We start from the raw sequence: 23,366 nt of genomic DNA, 5'->3' as shown, positions 1-23,366 counted from the left end.
ATTTCCAAACAATTAAATTGGGGTTGAGATACTTTAAGAGCATAATTAAGTGGATCATGATCTTTAAAAAGGGTTTATATAGTGCAACTTAAAAATAAAAAAAAAAATAAAAAAAAAAAAAAAACCTTTATCCAGCAGTTTAGTTGGTAAGTAGCACTTTGTTAGGAGTTTAATATTTAGGTGGGTTTAATTTTTTTATTATACATTTATTCTAGTGGAGTTATGCTTCCTAATTCCTATCATGTAGCTTTGTTTGTTATTTTTGCTGCATGTTATACAAGCAGCAGCCGTGTACTCAGTCAAATTTAATGCAATTAATAAAATAGCTTTTCAATTCCATCTATCCTCTAATATTTCATTTATACTTTATTTTACTTTATAAAACTAACACATAATTGTCACTGATACGAAATTAAAGATGTTAGTGATCAAAGTTATGTATGATTGTATGGTACATGTAAAATAATGCAAGAGCAAATTCACGATAGTATAATACTAAAATCAACGTAAAAATTAAACCTTAATATGTAAAAATTTAAAGAAAATTGAAGTGTTATTTCACTTTTATTTCCCATTTCAAATTGCGGTTTTTCAAAATATAGAAAGCTGGGAAATTCTTTTAATGGGCTTAATGAAAATTTAATTGCAGGCTTTCTATATATGGTTATTTCAAAAGTTGGTTATTGAGATAGAGTGTAATATAATACGAAGTATAAGTATCAATCAAAAAGGATAAAGGTAACAACCAATATATTAAGCTGATCAAGGAAAGAATAATGAGAAACTTTGTACGACAACACTTAAGGAATATTATTATAATTGGACTTGTAACCTATAATACTTATTATTGTTGTAATAATTGTTGAAACTAAGGGCCTATTCTCATTGACTGAACTCAGCTGAACTGAACTGAACTCAGCTGAATTGAACTGAACTGAAATGAATATTTTATAAGAGAAGGAAATTAGGAGCTGAACTGAACTGAACTGAACTGAACTGAATTGAGCTGAACTGAACTGAATTGAACTGAACTGAATTTCAACGTAAGAGAACAGGCCCTAAGACTTAAGTGAAATAATATTAATGGAGGTAAACAAAAACTGATTTTATTAACTCAATGCTACACTACGAGAATACAGAGATGCTTGAATATAAATAGCATATGGAATAACAACCTAAAGCTAATAATTAGGAGCATGATCTTATCTAACTAACTCACTATGCATGACTCCACTAACAGTAACAATGACTACTCCCACTTAATTAGCCACTAACCATTTACTTCTAAAGACTCTAACTTATCAATAACATTTAACAAATTCACCTAAAAAATAGCTAGTTACTTTGAATCAATCCAACAATAATAGCATATTTTATACATTATAATATCATCTCATGTCATATTAACGGTGAAGTTAATTACGAAATAGACTATGTTAAAAACTTAATTTTAAACATTTGAAAGTGGCGGTGGATGAGATTTGAATGTAACTAACCCTTTAGGTGATGCTGGTTCTTGATATCATGTGAAAAACCAATTCAACTAAAAGCTTAAACTAATTATTGTTGAAGCCTAAGGAAATATTTTATCACGCCCTCTCATATGAGAGCCCGTTGGATTTGAAGTGTGGATACATCATGGGCCCTCATCACTGAGGGATAGTATATGGTTTTGCATGTCTTGCCTGTCAAAAAAAAAAAAAAAAAAAAAATAATAATAATAATAATAATAATAATAATAATAATAATAATAATAAAGGGAGTATTAAAATATTATCTCATTATCTCTTTTCAGTAATATTTTAAATTTAATGTTGATCAAACTGATGAAAAAGAAATAAACAAATAGAGTACTACGTATAATTAATCATTTTGATAACTATTAGTTGATAGCATTGAATGCTGATGCATGATTGCTTGATCACTTGCCTAGCATCTCCTTGTGAAGTGTGAGTAAAAGGCTTGAAGGGTGCCAAAATGTGATGCATACCAAAAAAAAAAAAAACACGATACTCCGCTATGTAATGGAGACAAGCTAAGATTGATTAAAGAAAATTCGATTTGTAAAGTGAGCGAAAGTAATATAAATGTAAAATCTCACTCAATGAATATTGTATTGGGCAAAAAAAGCGTTGTGGCCTTTACGCACCAACCATTAGAAGTACATAGTACTAGTATAAATTAGACTATTGAATATTGATAATTCTATTAGGGCAGTATTTAGGGCTTCGGTTGACCAAGGCCCAAGGATCAATCATCAATATGTATTAGTAATTCTTTGCCAATTAGGAGTAGTTCAATAGAGGTATATATGCCTACTCCTAGAATTGATAAAAACATTGGTGAAAATTAAAAACAAGTACTCCGTACTACGTACTACTCCTTCCGTTTCAGAATGATGTTCTTGTTTCGTAAATCAATGTAAATTTTTACCCATATTTGACCGCAAATATTTTTAATCTCACACTATAAAAAAATAAAATAATAAAAAACTATAAAAGTTAAGTATTAATAATCTATTCACCAAGACGAATCAAACTAGATCCCACATTAAGAGAAATTTAGAATGTTCTTTCTTTTTTAAAAAAGTCAAAGATTTCAACCAAGAATTTAGAATGTTCTTTATTTTTAAAAAATAAAATGGATAACACGCAAAGCGTTAAGAAATTACATAACTGAAGACAGTATACCCAATGGTTAAAGTGAAGATATGAACCTACATTTATTTTGGTTATAACATACCGATGGTTTTTTGTTGCAGTCATAGAAGAACCCTCAACATGGCCTAGATTATAGTAATCAACTAATCATAATTATCCATCCTCATGCTTAACAACCATTGTTAATTTGCTCACAGTTTAGCACCTTCTTTGATTGTAATGCATTGACAAAACTTAAGAGATTGCAGAATTTAGCTCCTCGTAACTCATTGAATATAAGTAATACAAATTAAATTTGAAATACATTACGGTCATATTATAAGAAATATATGTTTCAAATCAAAATAAGAAAGTGATACATCTTTGTAAAATACAGAAAATATCATTTGTACAAGATCGATAAATATTTAACCTTCTCAAATCGAATAGTACACACACAGACACACCGATTGTACATATGATGATCCGTACATACACATTAGACTATAAGAAAGCTCTTAATTAAAACACACAGGATGGTACATTTTATTGTTAATGCGATAATCAATAATTAAGCAGGTTATTTAATATCATAAGTGATGATCAACAATACCGACTCCACTGATCAGTTTTCAAAGTTTCTTTAATATTTTTCCTCTTTTTATGACCAATAATATTCCATATGAAGCGCAAACCATGTCCAAAGAGTATCACCATCATGAGCCATAGCCAGACCTCGACGGAATATTCCATAGCATCGACTAAGGCCGCTTTGTCCCCAAGCTCATTAGTAATGTACCCTATCGTGTAAAAGTAAGTAACTGCACTCGCGGTCACAGCAATCCACAAAGCAACCCTCAAAATGAACACAAAATGTCGCTTGCAAGGAAGGCCGCTAATAAGGAGAAGGATGACACTTAGCGATGACATCAGTCCAATAGTGTTGCTAACTTGTACTAGATTGTATGAATCTTTATCGGTATCATATGACATTATGGACGTACCTGCCACATGACCTTTTTCATTATCCGTCCAAACGCTTCCGGGTGGATTAATTCCGACTTGAAATGACAAGGTTGCAATACAAGATGCAACAACCATTAGAGCTGTGTTTTGCTCCTCCAACCATTTTTCGTCCTCGCTGCGTTTCAGCACCATTTTTGCTCGTAACGCATTTTTATTGTTAAGTAATGTCTTGATCTTTTCATCAGCTTCGCTATATTTCTTTTCTTTAGCCTCTTTTGATGAACCACACCATCCTACTATTGAACACAAGCATTGTGCTAAATTATTCTCGTTAGCTTTTTTACCCTCGTCAGGGTCCTTCCTTTTTTTTGTTAGGTCGAAAATATCTCTAATTGTCTTGTTTTTCTTGTTCATAGCGTTTTTATCTATCTTGTCATCACCTTGCTCTAGTAAAAATTCTAACATCTGCATCGTCACCATATACAAATTTAAGAGAAGTTAAGGAATGCAAGTATGCAACTAATAATGCAAGGGTTTGCTTAATGTTGATTAGTTTGGTACTCGATCCTATTACATATCAATATTTGAAAATGTATATTAACAATCTCTAACAATACATGCTAATAACTTTTAGATTTATTTTCAATTCGTTGTTTTTTTTCTTTTAATTATTTCTAAACATCAAAAACATTGCCATCATGTATTCTCTTATTGATGAATTTTTGTACATAACTATTAAAAACTAAACTTTCATAATTGTTACTACCATAAAACTAAGCTAAAGACATTAATGATCAAAGGTATGTATTATACATGGCATAAAATGCAGATAGAGGCACATACTTAAAACAAACATCTTGCAAGCAAGGAGCATAAACAAACAAAAAAATAGGCAAAATTGATCTCAACCCCATGAAATATAGCTTTTTTTTTTTTTTTTTTTTTTTTGACAAGTTAGTTGTTGGCACACCACCTACTAGATTGGGGGGTGTAGCGTACCGTGTCTCATTATTGGGTATTTTTAGACATTGAACCATTAATGGCATATGTTGCACCTCAATATAATAGATGGTGTACTAGCGACTAGTCGTCAAAGTTCAAGGTGCTAGGTACACAAGCTACAGTTCATAGTGTTCAGACTAATTTTGCCCATAAAATACGAAGTAATAAAACAAATTAGTAAAACTTGGTTGATAAAAACTAAAGGATGGACTACTTGTGAACCGAGTATATTCATGATAGTATTATTAAACTAACAGAGTAAGGATGATTTGAATAAGATAGTCATCATTAAAATTACTATCATTATCTATTTTTTATTAGCTGATTTTGTTTAAAATTTTAATTTCAAAATTAATTATAAATCACTATTCAAAAATAAATGAATAATAAAAATTTTCTAATTTTTAAAATTCAATTATAAATAATTACAAATCAGCCATTAAATAAATAAACATTGACACTAAAAATTTGAAGTCCTATATCTCATGTTACCTCAAATTCTTTGTAAGCCACAGCAAGGTGCAAGACAGTGTTGCCATCATTATCTCCGGAGTTGAGTAACTCAAGATCATATGTATCCTTAACCAAATTTTTCAAGGTGTCTACCTGACAATTTTTCACGCACAAATGTAAAATAGTCTCACCTTTCGGAGTTCGTTCCAAAGCAGCCTGACGCTTCTTCTCTAGAAGCTTTTCAAGCACTAGAGTATTCCCATTTACTGCCGCAACATGAAGGGGCGTCATTCCATCTTGATCGTGCACGAAACACATGTTTGGCTTCACGTCGAGCAACTTCTCGACAATTGGTAACGATCCTAATTTTGCAGCTGCAATGTGTAGTGGTGTTGATCTTTTTATTTGATCCACCACCTCCGCCATTTCTGGCTTTTCATCTAGAATTTTTTCAACGAATTTTAAGTGCCCCATTTTGACAGCTACATGTAATGGAGACTGCATGACGATACATGATTTTTCAATGATGCATCGATCGAGAATTAATGGATCTTTTTCTAGCAACACATTCAAGGAAGGGACGTTATTCGTAAGTGCGGCTTCATATAGGGTTGTAGCAAGTGTTTGATGGGTTATTTCATTATGTTTCTCCATTTAAACTGCGTGGTTTTTTTTAGTTAAAAATAAAAATAATAATAAATCTATTATTAAAACAAAAAATTTTAATGGGTTTAATGAATACATACTTGTAGGCATTCTATATATAGTAACTCAAGAGGTTGTTATTAGGGAAGAGTATGGTATAATATATCAGTTCAAAAAGGATAAAGGTAACAACCAATATAATAAGCTAGTTAAGGAAAGAATGAGAAACTTTGTAACACTACACTTAAAGAATATAATACTTGTAAGTAATTCCAATTGTACCCTACCACACTTATCAGTCCGTAACAATTACAGATTTATTATCATCTCATGTCATATTTACCTTGAAGAGTTGAAGTTAATTATTCAATACAATACATATGTTGCAGCTTTAGGCAATCATATGCAAACTCACCAAGCCATTGATTCTTTTTATATATATATATATATATATAATTCCGTCTAAATGAAACTATGAAAGTGATGCGTAAAAATAAGTAAATAAATAAATTAAAACTGGGCATGCTGATAAATTATAATTCCATAATCTCATTTTAATAATATTTAAATTACTAACAAATTCCATTTACAACTTCCTAAAACTTAATGCCAATCATCAAACTGACACACTTAGAATAAGATGGACAAATTAAATTACCTCTTATAATAAATCAAACTGACACACTTATTTATTTATTTATTTATTTATTATTTTTTTGAAGTAGAGCCCATTGAATGCTGATGTATGCTTGGTTGATCACTTTCCAAGCATCTCATGTGAAGCATGAGTAAAAGGCTGGAATTGAAGGACGACAACATGAGAATACACAAAAAGAAAATGTTATGCAGACAAGCTAAGATTAAGTAAAGAAAATTCGATTAGTAAAGTGAGTAAAAGTAAACTTGTAAAATTTAATCTCACTCAATGAATTAGATTCATAACCTTGCCCTACATATTCATGTATGTTTTCTTACTTATCCTACCCAAGTGGCAGATCTAGGATTTTCGAGATGGTGAGTCACCATCATTTATTTATTGATCACATATGAAAAAAATTTGGGTCTAGTTCATAATTGTTTCCAATCCAAAAATTATATTAAAAAAAAAATTATATTACAACCAAATTAATTGATTTCAATCCAAAGATAGGACACAAAAATCCATACTACAACCAAATAGTACTTAAAAATTTATCTTACAAGCCGAAATTACTACAAATAACATCTAACAAACAGATAGTATCCATCTATTACTTTTAATAGTAGCAAAAAAAAATTAAAAAAAAAGGACAATGACCTTAGAGACCGGTTGCTTAATATAACCGGTCTCTTTGACCCGTTATTATAAAGAATAGAAAAATATGACCTTAGAGACTGGAGCGGTCTCTTTTAATTTCTAAAATAAAGCACCGAGAATAAAGCGGGAGTGATTGAGTGAATACTGCATTATTACTGCTACCATCTAAGAGAGATTTTATTTATAATAATTTGTTTTTTAAAAAAATAAAATCAACTTCAATTTTTTTTTGGCATGCTGATGCACGTGCATCAGTGTGCACCAATGTACCTCCGTCCCTAATCCTACCCATTTCTATTTTTCACATGTATGTTCTTTGTTTTAGAAAATGTAATTATCGTAATTAGATATATTGTTTCCGGTGAACTCTTAGCTTCAGTGAGGGACTACTGATCACATGCATGGTCGAATTGCGATCGCCCGCTCGGGTGTGTGAGGAAACAAACATAACTGCCCTGGGATATTGTTCGAGGAACTCACTCCGATGATCAAGTAAGTAGTTAAAATTTATTGAGAGAGTGTACTACATACGTACTTTAGTGAGAAAAAAGTGAATGAAAGTACAAATTATCTAACCCCTTAATATTTTGTTGTTCTACAAATTAGCTTAGACTATTTATATTATACGTTTAAGGTCAACACGAGTTATTCTTAGGAGTCGTTCTACTGTCTTATTCTGACTTAATTAGATCCCGGTGGTGAACTAGTAGCTTGTCAAGGAAGCACCCACGCATAGGGCATAGGAAAGGCCAACATTAGGAGATAGATTAGCAAGAGTGATAGAAATTTGAACAATATTTTATTTCCCATGGAAAAAACATAAACATGTCTAGATGAAGAAAATGTAATCATAAGAAACTGAATTTGACAAACTTTTGCCGTGTAAGAGAATAGAAAACTATGCCCTCACAATGGGCATGCCAAAAATTAAAAAAAATAAATAAATAAATAAAAGATAATAATAAATAAAAAATAAAAAATAAAAAAAAAATAAAAAAAAAAACATATCCTTTAAACACAATATTGTATCTTTTCCCAATCATCTAAACATTAGGACAATATGTCTCTTTTCCCAAAACATGTTTAATATGCGACCTCCTGGTATGACCTATTAGCTTCCATATGAAGCGCAAACCATGTCCCACGAGTATAACCAACATCAACCATAGCCAAATCTCAACAGAATACTCCAAAGCATCTTCTACTAACACTGCCTTTTCAAGAATCTCATTTGTTAAATACCCTATCGTGTAGAAGTAAGTTGTTGCACTCGCGGTTACAGCAATCCACAATGTAACCCTCAAAACGAACACGAAATATTTCTTGCAAGGAAGGCCGCTAATAAGGAGAAGAATGACACTTAGCGATGACATGAGTCCAATTGTGTTGCTAACTTGTATAATGCTATAGAAATCTCCATGTTTATCATACGCCATTATGGAAGTGCCCGCCTCGTGACCATTATCATCTTGCCATACGCCTCCAGGTGGATTCATTCCAACTTGAAACGATAAGGTTGCAATACAAGATGCAACCACCATTAGCGCTGTGTTTTGCTCCTCCAACCATTTTTCGTCTTTGCTACGTTTTAGCACTTTTTTAGCTCGTGATGCATGTTTTTCTTTAACTAAATTCTCGAGCATTATATCAGCTTTTCTTAATCTATCCTCTTCATCTTTTCTTAATTTTTCCTCTTCACCTTCGTCTAAATCATACTCATCATCAACTTCTTTTTTATTATCCATGTCACCTTTTTTATCCGTAGATTCCTTGCTACAAATTTTAGTTTTCTCTAAAATGTCCTTAATTGTCTGCCCTTTTTTGTTTATAGCATTTTTATGTATCTTGTCACCTTTCCCTAGTAGAAATTTTACCATCTTCATTGTCACCAAATACAAAATTATCTAAGAGAAGGCATACAAATGTGCAAGGGTTTTGTATAATATGGAACTAACTAAGATGTTGGTGATGGAAGAACTTAATTAAAAAAAACACACGTATTCCGAGTTTTATGGTAGCCATTATACTAATTTTTTGTTGCCTAATTTTGATCTACTTTTTTAGTCAAAATTAATTATAACTCATTTAGATAATTTTAAATATTCATTTATTAATTTTGAGATTTTTTTTTTTATAATTTTCCTAATTAATTTACAAAATTCAGTTTTTATTATTACTGAAATTGAAAAATAATTCATAAATTAATTAGAATAAAAAGTACATTTTATAAATAAGAATAAACATTTATAATTAATTTTGACATGATAAAAAAATTTATAAAATCAACCAATAAAAAATTAGTACAGTATAATGGTATAAAACTTTTAGAAAATCAGAGTAACCCGGTGATATTCATGACAGTGTAACTTAAAAATAGAAAAAATTATGCTAGTATAACTTAATAAAGTAAATTGTTGATAGTATAACTTAACAACGTAAATTAATGCTTGTATAACGAACTTATGTAGAAATTTGAAGAGAATTATTGAAGTGTTAGATTTGATGTTACCTCGACTTCTTTGTAAGCCACGGCAAGGTGCAAGACAGTATTACCATCACTATCCTCGGAGTTAAGTAACTCGAGATCATACGTAATTTCAACCAATTCTTTTAGAGTCTCTAATTGACAATTTTTCACACACAAATGTAAAATAGTTTCACCTCTCGTAGTTCGTTCCAAGGCAGCTTGACGCTTCATCCGGAGAAACACCTTAAGCACTTTGATGTTCCCATTTACAGCCGCAACATGAAGGGGCGTCATTCCATCTTGATCGTGTACGAAACACATGTTTGGTGCCGCGTTGAGCAAGCAGTGGACAATTCCTAACGGCCGTTTCGTTAGAGTGGCCGCAATGTGTAGTGGTGTTGATCTTTTTAATTGATCAACAACCTCAGCTAGTTCCGGATTTAGTCTTAGAATTTCTTTGACGAATTCTAAGTGCCCCTTTTTAACAGCTACATGTAACGGAGATTGCATAACGACACACGATTTTTCGATGATGCATCGATCGAGGATAAATTCATCGTTTTTTAGCAATTCACCCAAGGAAGTTTTGTCTCCCTTAAGTGCGGCTTCATATAGTGTTGTAGGAAAAGATTGGCTAATTTCAACATTTTGTTTTTCCATTTTGAATTTTGGTTTATGAATTTAGAAAGTTGAAACAAATTGTTTTAAAGGGCTTAATGAAAATGTAATTGAACGCCTTCTATATATAGTATATGAAAAGTTGGTATGTGGGAAAGAGTATGATCACTACTACAAAAGGAGGCTTTTTTCGACACTATTCACTCGACGCTTAAGTTAGGGTGTCAACAACAAATTTAATGGTTCCGCGTGTCCACGACGCTTTTTAATGTCTGAAGTAATTCTAGACATTTTTTAGCGTCGAGAACACAAACATGTGCCCCGCACGTGTACTCAATTAGGTGAATCCACGCGAAACGCGGTCATCATACCGCTTAAAATTACAAAACCCCCAACTCGTCATATTCTTAACCCTAACTAATCTGTATTTTTTTTCTTCATTCGATCGAAATTCTACGCAGCGATTCATGGAGTTAAGGCCTAGATTTTGAATTCAAATCTTCTTCCTCCTTGCGTTTCTCAAATACTATCACACCAATTTACATATCTTGCCGAAAATTACTATCGTTCTCTCAGATCTGATTGTTTGCATTGAAAATTGATTTGCGACAGCTATTGCTCTTGTTCTCTTCACAGGTTACATTCCTGCATCACTCTTTGTTGATTTTTAATTCTTAATGGCAATTCTTTCATTTTTTGTGTGAGTTTAATTGATACTTGCAAGTTGCAATTGCCCAATTTCACTCATTTTGAAACCCTAGGTTATAGATGTCGTTGAATTACTGGTTCTTTTATTAAAACTCTTTGATTCTAGATTTTTTTTTTATATATTCGTAGATTGAAAAGTTTAGATCTTTTATATTACAGTATGAAAAATTCAACATTGAAATTTTTTGTTTATTGGAGCAAAATAAGATAAAATAAAAATCAGTTTTAGTACTTTATCTTGGTAAACAAGGTCCGTGGATTTCAAATCGTGAATCTTGCAGATTCTGCAATATGAGCATCAACATTAGCCTAAGCAACAATGGCGATCTACAAAGGAATCTTGAGGTACACTTACGAGAAGAAAATTAATAGTTGAACAAGTACTTATTGGTGAAATATGTTATGAACTTTAATGCTGAAATCTTTGTCTGTTGACTAATGCATCATAATGAATGGATAGTGGGAGCTATTGTTGGTTTTTACTTTTAGCTCAAGCAGTATATCTAGTCATTTTTTAATTTAATGTGAATAATAATTTTTCAAATTACACTTATTTAATTTGTTGAGAATTCATGCTAATTCACTTGTATTTCATGGTATTAGGTAAATTTCTTCCTATTCCTATCTCTCTGCCACCTATGTTTTGTATGTGGTTAGGTCCATGTTTCAATATTTTATAAATAAGAGAGAAATCATTTTATTATAGAAACGAGTTAGCAAAAATTGAATTTTGATTGATATTTACACTCTTCAACTGAATTGGAAGATATGTTACTTTAGTTGTATGGTGAAACAATTTTGGTGTGGGCCTTGCGGCCTTAGAGTGCCTGTTGATATGGAATATCATGAATATTGTTCTATGTTGTGACTATTTAGGTTCTGTATTATAATTGAATGGATAATTGAGAAGGATAGATGTGTGTCTCGGGCCTCTCGGCGCATTTGTGAATTAGGTGATAATAATTATTGTTTTGTATGAAAAGTTTGGTCTTAAAGTATTTTATTTCTACTACTGCCTGGACTCTCCTCTGCCATCTATGTAAGAGGGGTATAGTGCAATGTGTTCCCTCTATGGTTGTTCTGAAGCTATAATATCATACTTTAATTACCGTTTTCTACTGATCAGTTGTGTGGTTTTCTGTTTTTTCTTTCCAGGTTTATCTTAAACTTTGTTCATCAGATCTTGTTGCAGGCTTGTCATCTTTAGATCGACTTGAAAGCTTAAGAGGTATTTGTTTTATCCTTCTATATTTGTTCCTTTTAGAAGAACTAACATCAATACTTTGGGTTTCAAATCATACCATTTTATATTTCCCTTTAAAGTTACTGAATTCTAGAGTATTGGTGTAAAAAAATAGCTACACAATCTTAAGTAGCCGTAAAAACATCTGTTAGACTATTATTGTTAGTTAAATGACTTATTTTTTTAAAAAGTTTTGTAGCACTCAAGTTCATTTGTATGCATAATCAACATGATGCAGCCTCTTAGATTTTTTCTTCAAACCTTCTGTTTTTCCCATATTAAGATATGCCTTTCCAGTTGATCCCCTTGCCTTTACTGGGCTTTTAGGTTGGTCCTGCTGCCTTGCTATTTGATTTTTATAGGGAAATGTGACATTGAGCATCATCTTATTTAGAGAATTTTGTTTTTGCATAGTTAATGGTTGTTTTTTCTCTTTAGGTTGGTCCAGCTCCCCTGCTGCTTGCTGTCCTACTCCCCTGCCCCAGAACACAAGTTCTGATGTTCAGGCATAGTCTCATTAACCAAACAACCTTCCAATGCAACGTATTATTTGAAAACTCTCAAATCTGCCCCAGGAGAATGCAAACCCTGGTTTTTCCGATTTCCTTTTTTATTTTAATAAATCGTTTCAGATCTAAGGCATACATGATTGACATTTAGAGCTTGTGTGAATGCTTGCTTGTGATGTGTGTGTGTGTGTGTGCCCTGCTCCCCTACTACTGCTTGTCCTGCTCCCCTGCTGCTTTTATACTACTTGTCTGCCTTTTGCTGTTGGGGTAGCAAGAAGTTAGGAACTACTCTGAGCTGTCTTCCCTTGGGGACTGTTTCTTTGGAGACTATAGTATCACATTATCACACCAGAAACTATTGCTGTTTTTTTATGGAAAGAGAAAACATTGCTGAGAGGCTTGTAAAGGGGCTATTTCAAAAAAATTCCATATAAGTATTTTACATCCTCTATTTTTATTTAACTGAAAAAGGGTCCCATGCAATTGATTGTATAATGGGAACATTGTACCGTTGCACGGTTCTGTCTTTAGTTTGTTACCTTAAGCTCTCAGCGTGCAGTAACTTTACTTATTTGTTCCAGTGCTCTTTTTTCTAAAGTGGTGTAAGATGTAATCTGATCAGATTTCAAATCTCAATCTAATTGTATCTGTTGTATCAATTTACCCCGACTTTAGGTTCATCTCAAAATTTTTTCCTACATCTTTCATTCTAACCATTTCCTTTTACTCTAGAGTTCTAGCCTCTCTGGTTTAATATTATTTTATTTTAAAACATATGGAATGTGCCAGAAAGTTCACATAGTTGAATAGTTGATCACGATTGTGACCTTGAGCGTACAAGCGCGAGACCATTGCTAGTTGTTTATACCTTGGAAAAAGTTTCCTGGCATAGTTGTTTATACCTTGGAAAAAGTTTCCTGCCATATGATGACATGTATGTATGATTTTGCATAATGTGTTTGGGGATAAAATTGTCTTTGTTGTTAGAGTTGTTACCTCCCCCATTTTACTTGCTCTAATTTTTACAAAAAAAAAAAGATACAAAATTTCTCATAAAAGATGGATGAATAAATAAGACAAGTAAAATGAATGTGAGATGAATTCAAACAAAGCTGATGTACATATATCTATATGAAGTATGAACTGATTGTGATCAAGTTATTCATATGTGTAATGGTGGTTGCTCTGGTAAAAAATTATTTAGACTAATTTATACTTTGTAATTTTTTTTTTTGAAGATTGGAAAAGGCAATTTAGGTGCAACAAAAGAATAGGCCGGGACACTTGAGCATCAACAAGCGACTATATCGATCAATGTGGCCATCATCTATCTATTTTGGTTTAGTCTTATATTAGTGATGTATTTATTTAGGGACAAGCTACATACTATTTAATATGCGACCGTTTTTTTTTTAATTGTACTGTCTTGATGTTTTCTTTTCTAAATTTGGTAATTAACTAACTACGACTTACTCTTTTTATTGTTGATTAATTATTGTTTCTTTTAATCTAGTTATATAGAATTTTTGTTTATTTTTATTTTAATGTTATTAATTAATTTAATTTATGATAAATTTAAATAATTATAATGTATGTATGATGATAAATTGATAAAAGAAATAAAAAACTTAAAACATAAATCTAGACGCTTTTTAATGTCTACATAATTGCATATTTTCAAATTTCAAAGACTTTCCCGCCATACCATAGGCTGACACGAATAAACGCAAGACAACAAAAAGTGTCACTAAATTTGATTATGTGGACAGGAAAAAGCGTCGCTAAAAAACTACATACATTTGGGATAATGCGCGAAATACGTAATTTTCGACGCTTCGTATATTAGTTTGGACATTAAAAAGCGTCGAGATTCTCGACGCTTTTTTGTGTCTCTGAAAAATTTTCGACTCATGGATTTGCGACGCTTTTTTGCAGCGTCGAGAAATAATTTTTCGACGCTTTTTAGCGTCGAAAATATGCCTTAAAAGCGTCTAAAAAACACGCTTTTTGTAGTAGTGGATATAATATATCAATTCAAAATGGATAAAGGTAACAGCCAATTTACTAAGCTAGTGAAGGAAAGAATGAGAAACTTTGTAAGACAGTGTAAGGATTATATGCTGGCACTATTAAATCTAACTTTGTAAGACAGTGTACGGATTATTTGCCTTAAAACAAAGTCGATGGCCGGAATAAGGTTCAAAGAACCCTCTTCACAAGCTAAGTGGGATAAAACCATCTTTGTTGACACGTTTTTACAAAAGGACCTTTGTCACAATGTGGACCATTTAATAGGACTATTCTAACAAATTTTCCTAATTAAAATCACGGTAGTATAGTGAATGTAGTTCTATGACTAACAATATGAGTTAACTAGGTTAGTGCCTTGCAATGTAATTTTCAATAATTATTCTAAAATTTACACTACAATTAATTATAAAAAATTAAAAATTATTTGTATAAAATATTAATACTGCATACAAATAAATTTACCAAAATATATTTAGTTCTTATTAGAAAAAGATTATTATGAAAGAGCCTATATATTAGCCAAATAGGCGTTTTAAAATATGCATTAGACCATTAAATTTTTTTACATAAAAGGATACTTCAGCGACAAATTGGTATTGTACATAATATAACAATGACTCTTGTATAAGTCGAGTTTACATTAATTTTATTGTAAGACGGTCTAATTTATAATAAGTTTAATTATATAAAATGTGTAATTGTAAATGGATTTATGATATAAAGGCTATTATGATTTATCTAACTCATTATAACTAATTTTTGTGTGTAAATTTTATATTAAAAAATATTTACTTTTATAGTATATAAGGGTAATAATAATTTTAAATATTTTTATACGGAGTACAAACTTTAACCCGTCTTACAACAACTTATTAAACTTCCGTCCTAATGAAAAATTTGTGATAACATAATACGGGCATATCATCTTGACAACTTAGCTGATGTATAGGGCACATTGAATAATGATTATTTGATTACTTGCCATTTTGACAAGCATCTCCTATGCTTGTACGTGAATTGAGTAAATTTGTATGATACCGACCATGTGATACGCGGCAAAAAGATGATGTAACGAAGTCAAGCTAAGAGCGATTAAAGAAAATTCGATTACTAAAGTGAGTGAAAGTGGACAAAATCTCACTCAATGGATTGGATTCGTAACTTGTCATGCATATGATGTAAGCATTACTTCGTCACCTTTTGAAATACTTTGTATAAGTTACACTACTATCTAAAATCTAAATTGATACTATTCTAGTGTCGTATACTCGATTTGGGGCAAGACAACTAGAACGGCAGCCTAAGGCCCAAAGACCAAAAGCCCACAACTCACGAGTTTCATAATAATACCATTAAAAATAGCAACCCTAAGAAAATTGGAAAAATTACAAATTATATAACAAAATTTTAACTATTGCACTATTCATACCATTAACTATTGTATTATTCATAGATTGATATAAGTAATCTCATATGATGCAAAAAATTAATCATATAAGTATACACTTTACATTCATTAAAAAAAAAAAAAAAAAAAAAAAAAAAAAAAAAAAAAAAAAAAAAAGGTATGCACTTAACGTTTCTTTAAATTTTCATTTCTATATTTGTTGAATTTTTTTTTTTTTTTTTTTTTTGCATTTCTATATTTTTCCTTAACAATTGTGAATAAAATAATAAAAAGGAGTTAGTGTAAGAAAATGGAAGATTGATGATGTGTTTGAGTTTTTCGAAACCGAAGGTTAAGAGAATTTAAACAAATAAAAAGCTTTCAAACAAATAAAATAAATAAAAAGGCACGATAGTTTAAAAAAATAAATCAATGTTGGAAAATGCATGTTGAGTATGCATGTTGAGTAGTTATCTTTTATTCTTATACGTGGTTAGCCACATGGTGTGGCCATTTCACGTAATCACATATAAGTTAATCAATTAAGTAATAGGGGGTCACGGTGATTAGTAATTGGGGATACCTTAATGTATGTAGGTTACTTAAATGATAAAAAGCAGTTACTTTCTTAAATAAGTGGAATTATTCTTTCATTTTTTAAAAAACAAAAGAATAGGGGTTACTCAAATGAACAAATGAGATTACTTATTTCTAAACTACTTGATTTTACTCGTATAATAAATTTGTGTTACTTCTATATACAACATTGAGTTACTCTTATAAAAAAATACAATTACTCATACATATAAATGAATATTACTCTTATAAACCAATGCGGTCAAACCGTGTGGCTAGCAACATGCAAGACTAAGTTACAATCACAATACTAAAATTCTTGTGATTTTATACAATTTTATATACAATTCATACGATACTAAACCCGCAAATTTTTATAAACAGGATGGTACTTACATAATACTCGTAAATAACAAGATGATAACATGAAAAAGTACATTTTATTGTCAATGGGAAATACACAAGCTAGGTATTGTAGTAATTAATTTATTTTTTTTGAAACCATAATCCATAATCTACACAATATCAATATTTTGGACAGTACCGCGACCTTTGCGCTTTTTCCAGAACTCTTCTAATCTTCCTCCTATTTTTATAACCAATTGCCTTCCAAACTAAGCGCAACCCATGTCCAAATAGTATAATTAGCATTAACCATAGCCAAATTTCAACCGAATAGTCTAAAGCATCTTCGAGTAAGCCTGTTTTGTCGAAAATATCATTTGTGAGAAACCCTATCGTGTACAAGTAAGTTGTTGCACTCGCGGTTACAGCAATCCACAATGTAACCCTCAGAATGAACACAAAGTATCGCTTGCAAGGAAGGCCGCTAATAAGGAGAAGGATGACACTTAGCGATGACATCAGTCCAATTGTGTTGCTAACTTGTACAATATTGTACGAATCTTTACCTTTATCGTAAGACATTATCGATGTGCCTGCCTCGTGACCCTTATTATCATCTTGCCAAACGCCTCCGGGTGGATTAATTCCGACTTGGAACGACAAGGTTGCAATACAAGATGCCACAACCATTAGAGCTGTGTTTTGCTCCTCCAACCATTTTTCGTCCTCGCTGCGTTTCAACACCTTTTTAGCTCGTAATGCATGTTTCGCTTTAAGTAATTTCTCGATCTGTTCATCCTTGGAATCCTCGCTAATTTTAGTTAGCTCGAAAATATCCTTTACTGTTTTGTGTTTATTGTTCATAGCATTTTTATCTATCTTGTCCCCTTTCCCTAGTAAAAATTCTACCATCTGCACGCATTGTCACCAAATACAAAATTGAGAAAAGGCATGCAAATATGTATACTAGAACTCGACAAAAATATACTTCGTAAGTTCGTATAAATATATGTATGTAAGAAGGGTTCACTTTTTTCCAAAATAAGAAGAAAAAAGAAAAACTTAAAGAAAAAAGAAGGGTTCACTTAACATTAATTGGTATTGGTATAAAAAAAAAGCAAATGTAAAAAAAAAAAATATGGAGTACTCAATATTAATGCAATTATTTAGAAACTGAGGAAATAGGGCCATTGTAAACAACCCAAATCCTTGGCTCCACCTTTTGTGATAATGCATGTGTGTACCATTCCTGTTGATTGATATTATATTTAATAACATGCTCATTAATATTTATGAACTTGTTTGATTTGTTTTAATATGTACATCATTTTAAAATACCAACTTTTTATAATTACTAGGGCAGCTAACGCGCGCGATGTAGCTAGCCATATCTTGAAGGTTTTTTTGGTTTGGCTTTTAAATCACAAAATTAGTTAAATTAATAATAAGAGAAATTTTTCCTTAAAAAAAACAATAAGAGAAAATATGTAATCAACTATATTTAGGTGGTATAAATGTTCAAGACAACTAACATTTATGAAAGCATAAAAGTACATAAATATTTTAGAGGATATAGTTGTCTAAACACTATTCATTAAAATAGCATCTACATATTAATGAGGGTATGTATGTAAATACACATTTTGAAGGGTATAATTGACATTACACTATTCATAAGAGTATGTTTCTACTTTTTATAAGGTAGGGATTATATATACAAAGTTAAAGATGTTAATGATCAAAGATTTGTATTGGATATTATAATGAAAAATGTAACGTAGGACATAGCACAGGGCATACCTCGAGTTCTTTGTAAGCCACAGCAAGGTGCAAGACAGTATTGCCATCACTATCCTGGGAGTTAAGTAACTCAAGATCATACGTAATTTCAACCAATTCTTTCAATGTTTCTATCTGACAATTTTTTACGCACAAATGTAAAATAGTTTCACCTCTCGTAGTTCGTTCTAAAGCAGCCTGACGCTTCATCCGGAGAAACTCTTTAAGCACATCAGTGTTCCCATTTACTGCCGCGACATGAAGGGGCGTCATTCCATCTTGATCGTGCACGAAACACATGTTTGGTCTCGCTTCGAGCAACTTCTTGACAATTTCTAACGACCCTTTTGTTGCAGCTGCAATGTGTAGTGGTGTTGATCTTTTTAGTTGATCAACCACCTCCGCCAGTTCCGGCTTTAGCCTTAGAATTTCATTAACGAAATCAAAGTGCCCTTTTTTAACAGCTACATGTAACGGAGATTGCATAAAGATACATGATTTTTCAATGATGCATCGATCGAGAATAAATTCATCATTTTTTAGCAACTCGCTTAAGGAAGTTATATTTCCCTTAAGTGCGGCTTCATATAATGTTGTAGCATAAGATTGGCTTATTTCATGATGTTTTTCCATTATGAATTGTGTGGTTTATGAAGTTAGAAACAAATTGGCTTAGAATGAATACTTGTACATTTTGTAGGCTTTCTAAAAATAGCACTTTAGAAATTGGGTTTTTGGAAAGAGTGTGATATATTATATCAATACAAAAAGGATAAAGGTAATAATCAATTTATTAAGCTAAGCTAGTTAAGAAAAGAATGAGAAACTTTGTCACTAGAAGAATATTATTAGACTTGCGACCTGATCAAAACTATCCGAGAATCTAAAATTCAAGAATTCAATCGCAACTGATCCAAATTTTTGGATATTTGACCCGAGCTTTCATTTCGGATTGGATATGCAATGCGAAAAAGTGGATATCGGATGCAGATTTGGATAGTGATTTTCAAACTTTCGAATATCCGAGGCCATCATATCCGAAGTATAAAGGCTAAAATAGTGATATATATGAAATATTGAATTATAAAATTTTTAAAATGTCCGTATGAAACTAATCATGCTTTTAAAACTTATTATAATATTCTTAAAGTATTTTCTTTTATTTTTTAAAAATATATTGTACAACTTAACAATAAAAAAACGATAACATTAGTGAAATTTAAAATGTAATTATCACAGTCAATTTTAATTAATATTGGATATCCGAAGCATATGATAGGAATGATATTCATACTACCTCTGTTTCTTATTATTTGAAACAAAAGAATATTTTATGTCTTACTAATAATACTCCTTTGTTGCAAATAATGTAATAAAGAAATAGAGGTAGTAATAGTATAATTAAGGATATTTCTATTGAATATTTGCATCGACAAACGTGATGGAAGTATCGTTTTGACAACTAATTAATAAGTTGTGAGGGCTTATTAGTTAAATGTTGCAATGATGTGAATGAGTGATTGCTTGACTACTTGTAATTTTGTAAATGGACTTGATTATTGGATAGGATAGCTAAATGACAATACACAGAGTGAAGGTTAAAGGGCCCTTAATAGACGAGATCTTTATTGAGTAGGGTTAATATAAGGCCAAAATATTTGCCGAATTTAATAGACTAATTAAGAAAATAGATAATGTAAAATTGTTACGTAAAAATTATCAAATTTGTCGTATATATACTTAATTATTTGCTTGTTCTATACTCATTTTAATTATTAGTTTATTGGTCTGTCTATTATCAACTCGCTATTGACCATATAAAATATGTCCTTCTTTAACCCGATCCGCACCCGACCTGGCCAATACCAGGTCGGCCAGGTCTACTTGCCAACTATGCCAAGCATCTCCTATTCTTTTATGTGAAGTGTGAGTAAAAGGGTGGAAGGGCGCTAACACTACGTGATTCACAAAAAGATAACGTAACGATGACAAGCTAAGGTTGATTAAAGAAAATTCGATCAGCAAAGTGAGTGAAAGTAGGTAAATCAAAATAATCTTAAGTCTCACTCAATGAATTGGATTCGTCCAAGCATAATGCTATACGCACTTTCGAATTAAACCACTCGTATACATTACACTCTTTAAATGGGCACTCAAAGTTCTTTTGCTTTATTCCATTATAATATCCCCATATTTCCATTTTTAAAAAAATGAATAAACAGATTAAAACACACTAAAATCAATAGATACATTAAAGATGTTTCAAAAAAAAAAATATATAGACACATTTAAGATAAACCTCTTTCCTAAGCCCTAATATAACTTCCCTTGTTGAATTTTAAAGGGATTTCCATCGAATTTTCAATCTATATAAAAAGCCTCATTCTTTAATTCATTAAAAAAAAAAAAAAAAAAAAAAAAAGTAAAAATGTCGCTTCGTTCTTTTGAGAAGAATTTGTCTCCCTCAAAATAAAGGACACGCTCAATTGATGATGCGTGGATCCAGTCATCCAGACTCAATGACGCATATTCAGCTATTATTATTTTTTTTTTACCTACAACTATATTATTAGAAAACATAACAAGTTGTTTTTTTAGTCTGAATAGATAAGGTTTTTTTAAAAATAAATAAATAAATAAATAAGCTAGATATTTTGTTTAGCCTTGTTAGTTTACCAATAAATGAGCTTTAATCAAATTAAACTTGTTCTTTATTAGCTATTTACGAGGGAATGAGCTCACCTTTAAGATCCTTAAGATAATTGTTGCAATATTTAAATAACATCCACCGGTGAATGAAGGAAACATTAAACAAGCAATTGAACAGCCCATTTGCATTATAGTTTGGCTAAGTAAGAAAAACACAAATAATTACAAGTAAAAGTTTAACATGATACTAATTAAGAAATTGCTAGGAAAACATTATACATATAAAGCATACATAAACTAGAACTAATTGAGAAGACTTATAAATGACAACTATTATACATTGTTACTAGAACTTGAGTTACCAGCAGTGCTTGTTAACCTTGGAAAAGACCTCTTACAAAAGTTTTTAAGTGACTGCCTCGTTTCCCAACCAATCAACTTAAGTATGAATCGCACAACATGTCCAAAGAGCATGATTCCTATCAACCCTAACCAAGCTTGGACATAAAATTCCAAAGAATTCCAAATTCCTTCGTTTCCATCATAAGTAAGAAGATCAACAGCAAAGTAATAGGTAAATGTTGTTGCCGTGACAGAAATCCACAACGTTATCCTCTAAATAAACAAGAAATGTCGCTTACATGTAAAGCCGCTTATAAGGAGAAGAATGACACTTACGGATGACATTAGCCCTATTGTGTTGCGGCTAACTAATAATCTACTATATTCATTATCACCACCACTGTTATCATATGACCATATTGAGGTACCTACAAAGTATAAAGTTCTTCGGTCTCTTTAGCATTTGCTATTTTCCTCCAGGAGGATTAATTCCAACTTCAAAAGCCATGGTTGCTATCAAGGACGCCACCACAATTAACGACGTTCTTTGCTCTTCAAACCATTTATTATCCGCTTGGTGCTTCAGTACCTCATTTGCTGGTCTTGCCTTGGCACGCTTAAGATATTGCTTAACATTCCAATTTTTTGATTTCTTTTGATTTTGCTCTGTCACGATATCAACGGCAGTCATTTTGTTTTTGTTTAGCCCTAGGCACCTTATTGCTAAAAATTCGACCATCTGCAAGTCCATCAAGTGAATACAAAGTGTTAAAGAACTAACTCAACCAAAAATTTAAGCCAATGGTTATAGTAGTCCATTAATTTCAGTTCAGTAAAAATAATTTAAGTTCAACAAAAATAATTTCTGTTCAGTAAAAATATGGTGAAGTAGTAAATAGGGCCTTATATGTGGATTAAATAGCTATATTCAGCCCAATCTGATTCGATTTGAGTTTTGAACTACCCTTCTAATTATATCTTCTTTTTGCATACTTCCATCATATAACTTTTTTTTCTACTAATAATCAAATCCCAAAAACACATGTAAATATTAAGAAAAATTTAGAGTTTGGAAGAAATTCATATTCATCTAACCTCTGAATGTTTACCAATCACTGCAAGGTGTAAAACAGTATTGCCATTATCATCCGTATAGTTGATCTGAAAATTTTAAGGTACAGTCGTCAGTACCATGCTTGGTACAAACAAAAAATGCGGAATGAACATGTATATGTTTTGTAAAGAACATACAACTGTTTTGTAAAGAACATATAGCTGTTCTGTAAAGAAGATCCAGTTTTATGTTTTTTTTAATCTAAAGAACATGATAATACTACGTAATGAACATTATTTATATATAGCCACCATAATTTGGAGATAAAATTCAAAGAACATTTAACAATAAGCAATGAGTATTATGTCACAAATAAATACACATTATACAAATAATCAAAGAACATAAACATATGTTCTTTTTAATTTTTTTTTTTTTTTTGGTTTTTTTTTTTTTTTTTGTGCAAAAATGTTCTTTTCACTCTACTATATGTTCATTACATATTGAAAGTATGTTATTTTCATTTTAGGTATATGTTCATTACATTTTAATAATATGTTCTTTTCACTATAGCTATATGTTCATTACTTTTATATATCATGTTCTTTCCTCCAAAGCGACTGAACGTTTCACCGTACAGGCGCCTGTACGAACCA

General features: G+C 31.3%; 3 protein-coding genes across 3 annotated transcripts; all 3 read right to left on the bottom strand.

The window, feature by feature from the left end:
- Positions 1-2,974: 2,974 nt before the first annotated feature.
- On the bottom strand, positions 2,975-5,775 carry LOC145595786 (uncharacterized). The gene is made up of 2 exons (XM_081652208.1): positions 5,100-5,775; positions 2,975-4,070 (listed from the first exon to the last, which is right to left on the bottom strand). The coding sequence occupies exons 1-2, from the start codon at positions 5,712-5,714 to the stop codon at positions 3,243-3,245; spliced, it is 1,443 nt and encodes a 480-aa protein (XP_081508334.1). The 5' UTR covers positions 5,715-5,775; the 3' UTR covers positions 2,975-3,242.
- A 1,842-nt stretch (positions 5,776-7,617) lies between these two features.
- On the bottom strand, positions 7,618-10,158 carry LOC145595785 (uncharacterized). The gene is made up of 2 exons (XM_081652207.1): positions 9,512-10,158; positions 7,618-8,879 (listed from the first exon to the last, which is right to left on the bottom strand). Exons 1-2 carry the CDS (start codon positions 10,127-10,129, stop codon positions 8,046-8,048), a joined length of 1,452 nt encoding a protein of 483 aa, XP_081508333.1. The 5' UTR covers positions 10,130-10,158; the 3' UTR covers positions 7,618-8,045.
- Positions 10,159-16,825: 6,667 nt separating this feature from the next.
- LOC145595789 (uncharacterized) lies at positions 16,826-19,359 on the bottom strand. The gene is made up of 2 exons (XM_081652210.1): positions 18,687-19,359; positions 16,826-17,798 (listed from the first exon to the last, which is right to left on the bottom strand). The coding sequence occupies exons 1-2, from the start codon at positions 19,296-19,298 to the stop codon at positions 17,067-17,069; spliced, it is 1,344 nt and encodes a 447-aa protein (XP_081508336.1). The 5' UTR covers positions 19,299-19,359; the 3' UTR covers positions 16,826-17,066.
- Positions 19,360-23,366: the final 4,007 nt, after the last annotated feature.

This window comes from Chenopodium album, chromosome 19 (genome assembly GCF_948465745.1).
Source record: "Chenopodium album chromosome 19, dcCheAlbu1.1, whole genome shotgun sequence".
Lineage (NCBI taxonomy): Eukaryota > Viridiplantae > Streptophyta > Magnoliopsida > Caryophyllales > Amaranthaceae > Chenopodium > Chenopodium album.
The sequence above is the reverse complement of the archived record's forward strand: the minus strand, read 5'-3'. Positions and strand labels throughout refer to the sequence as shown.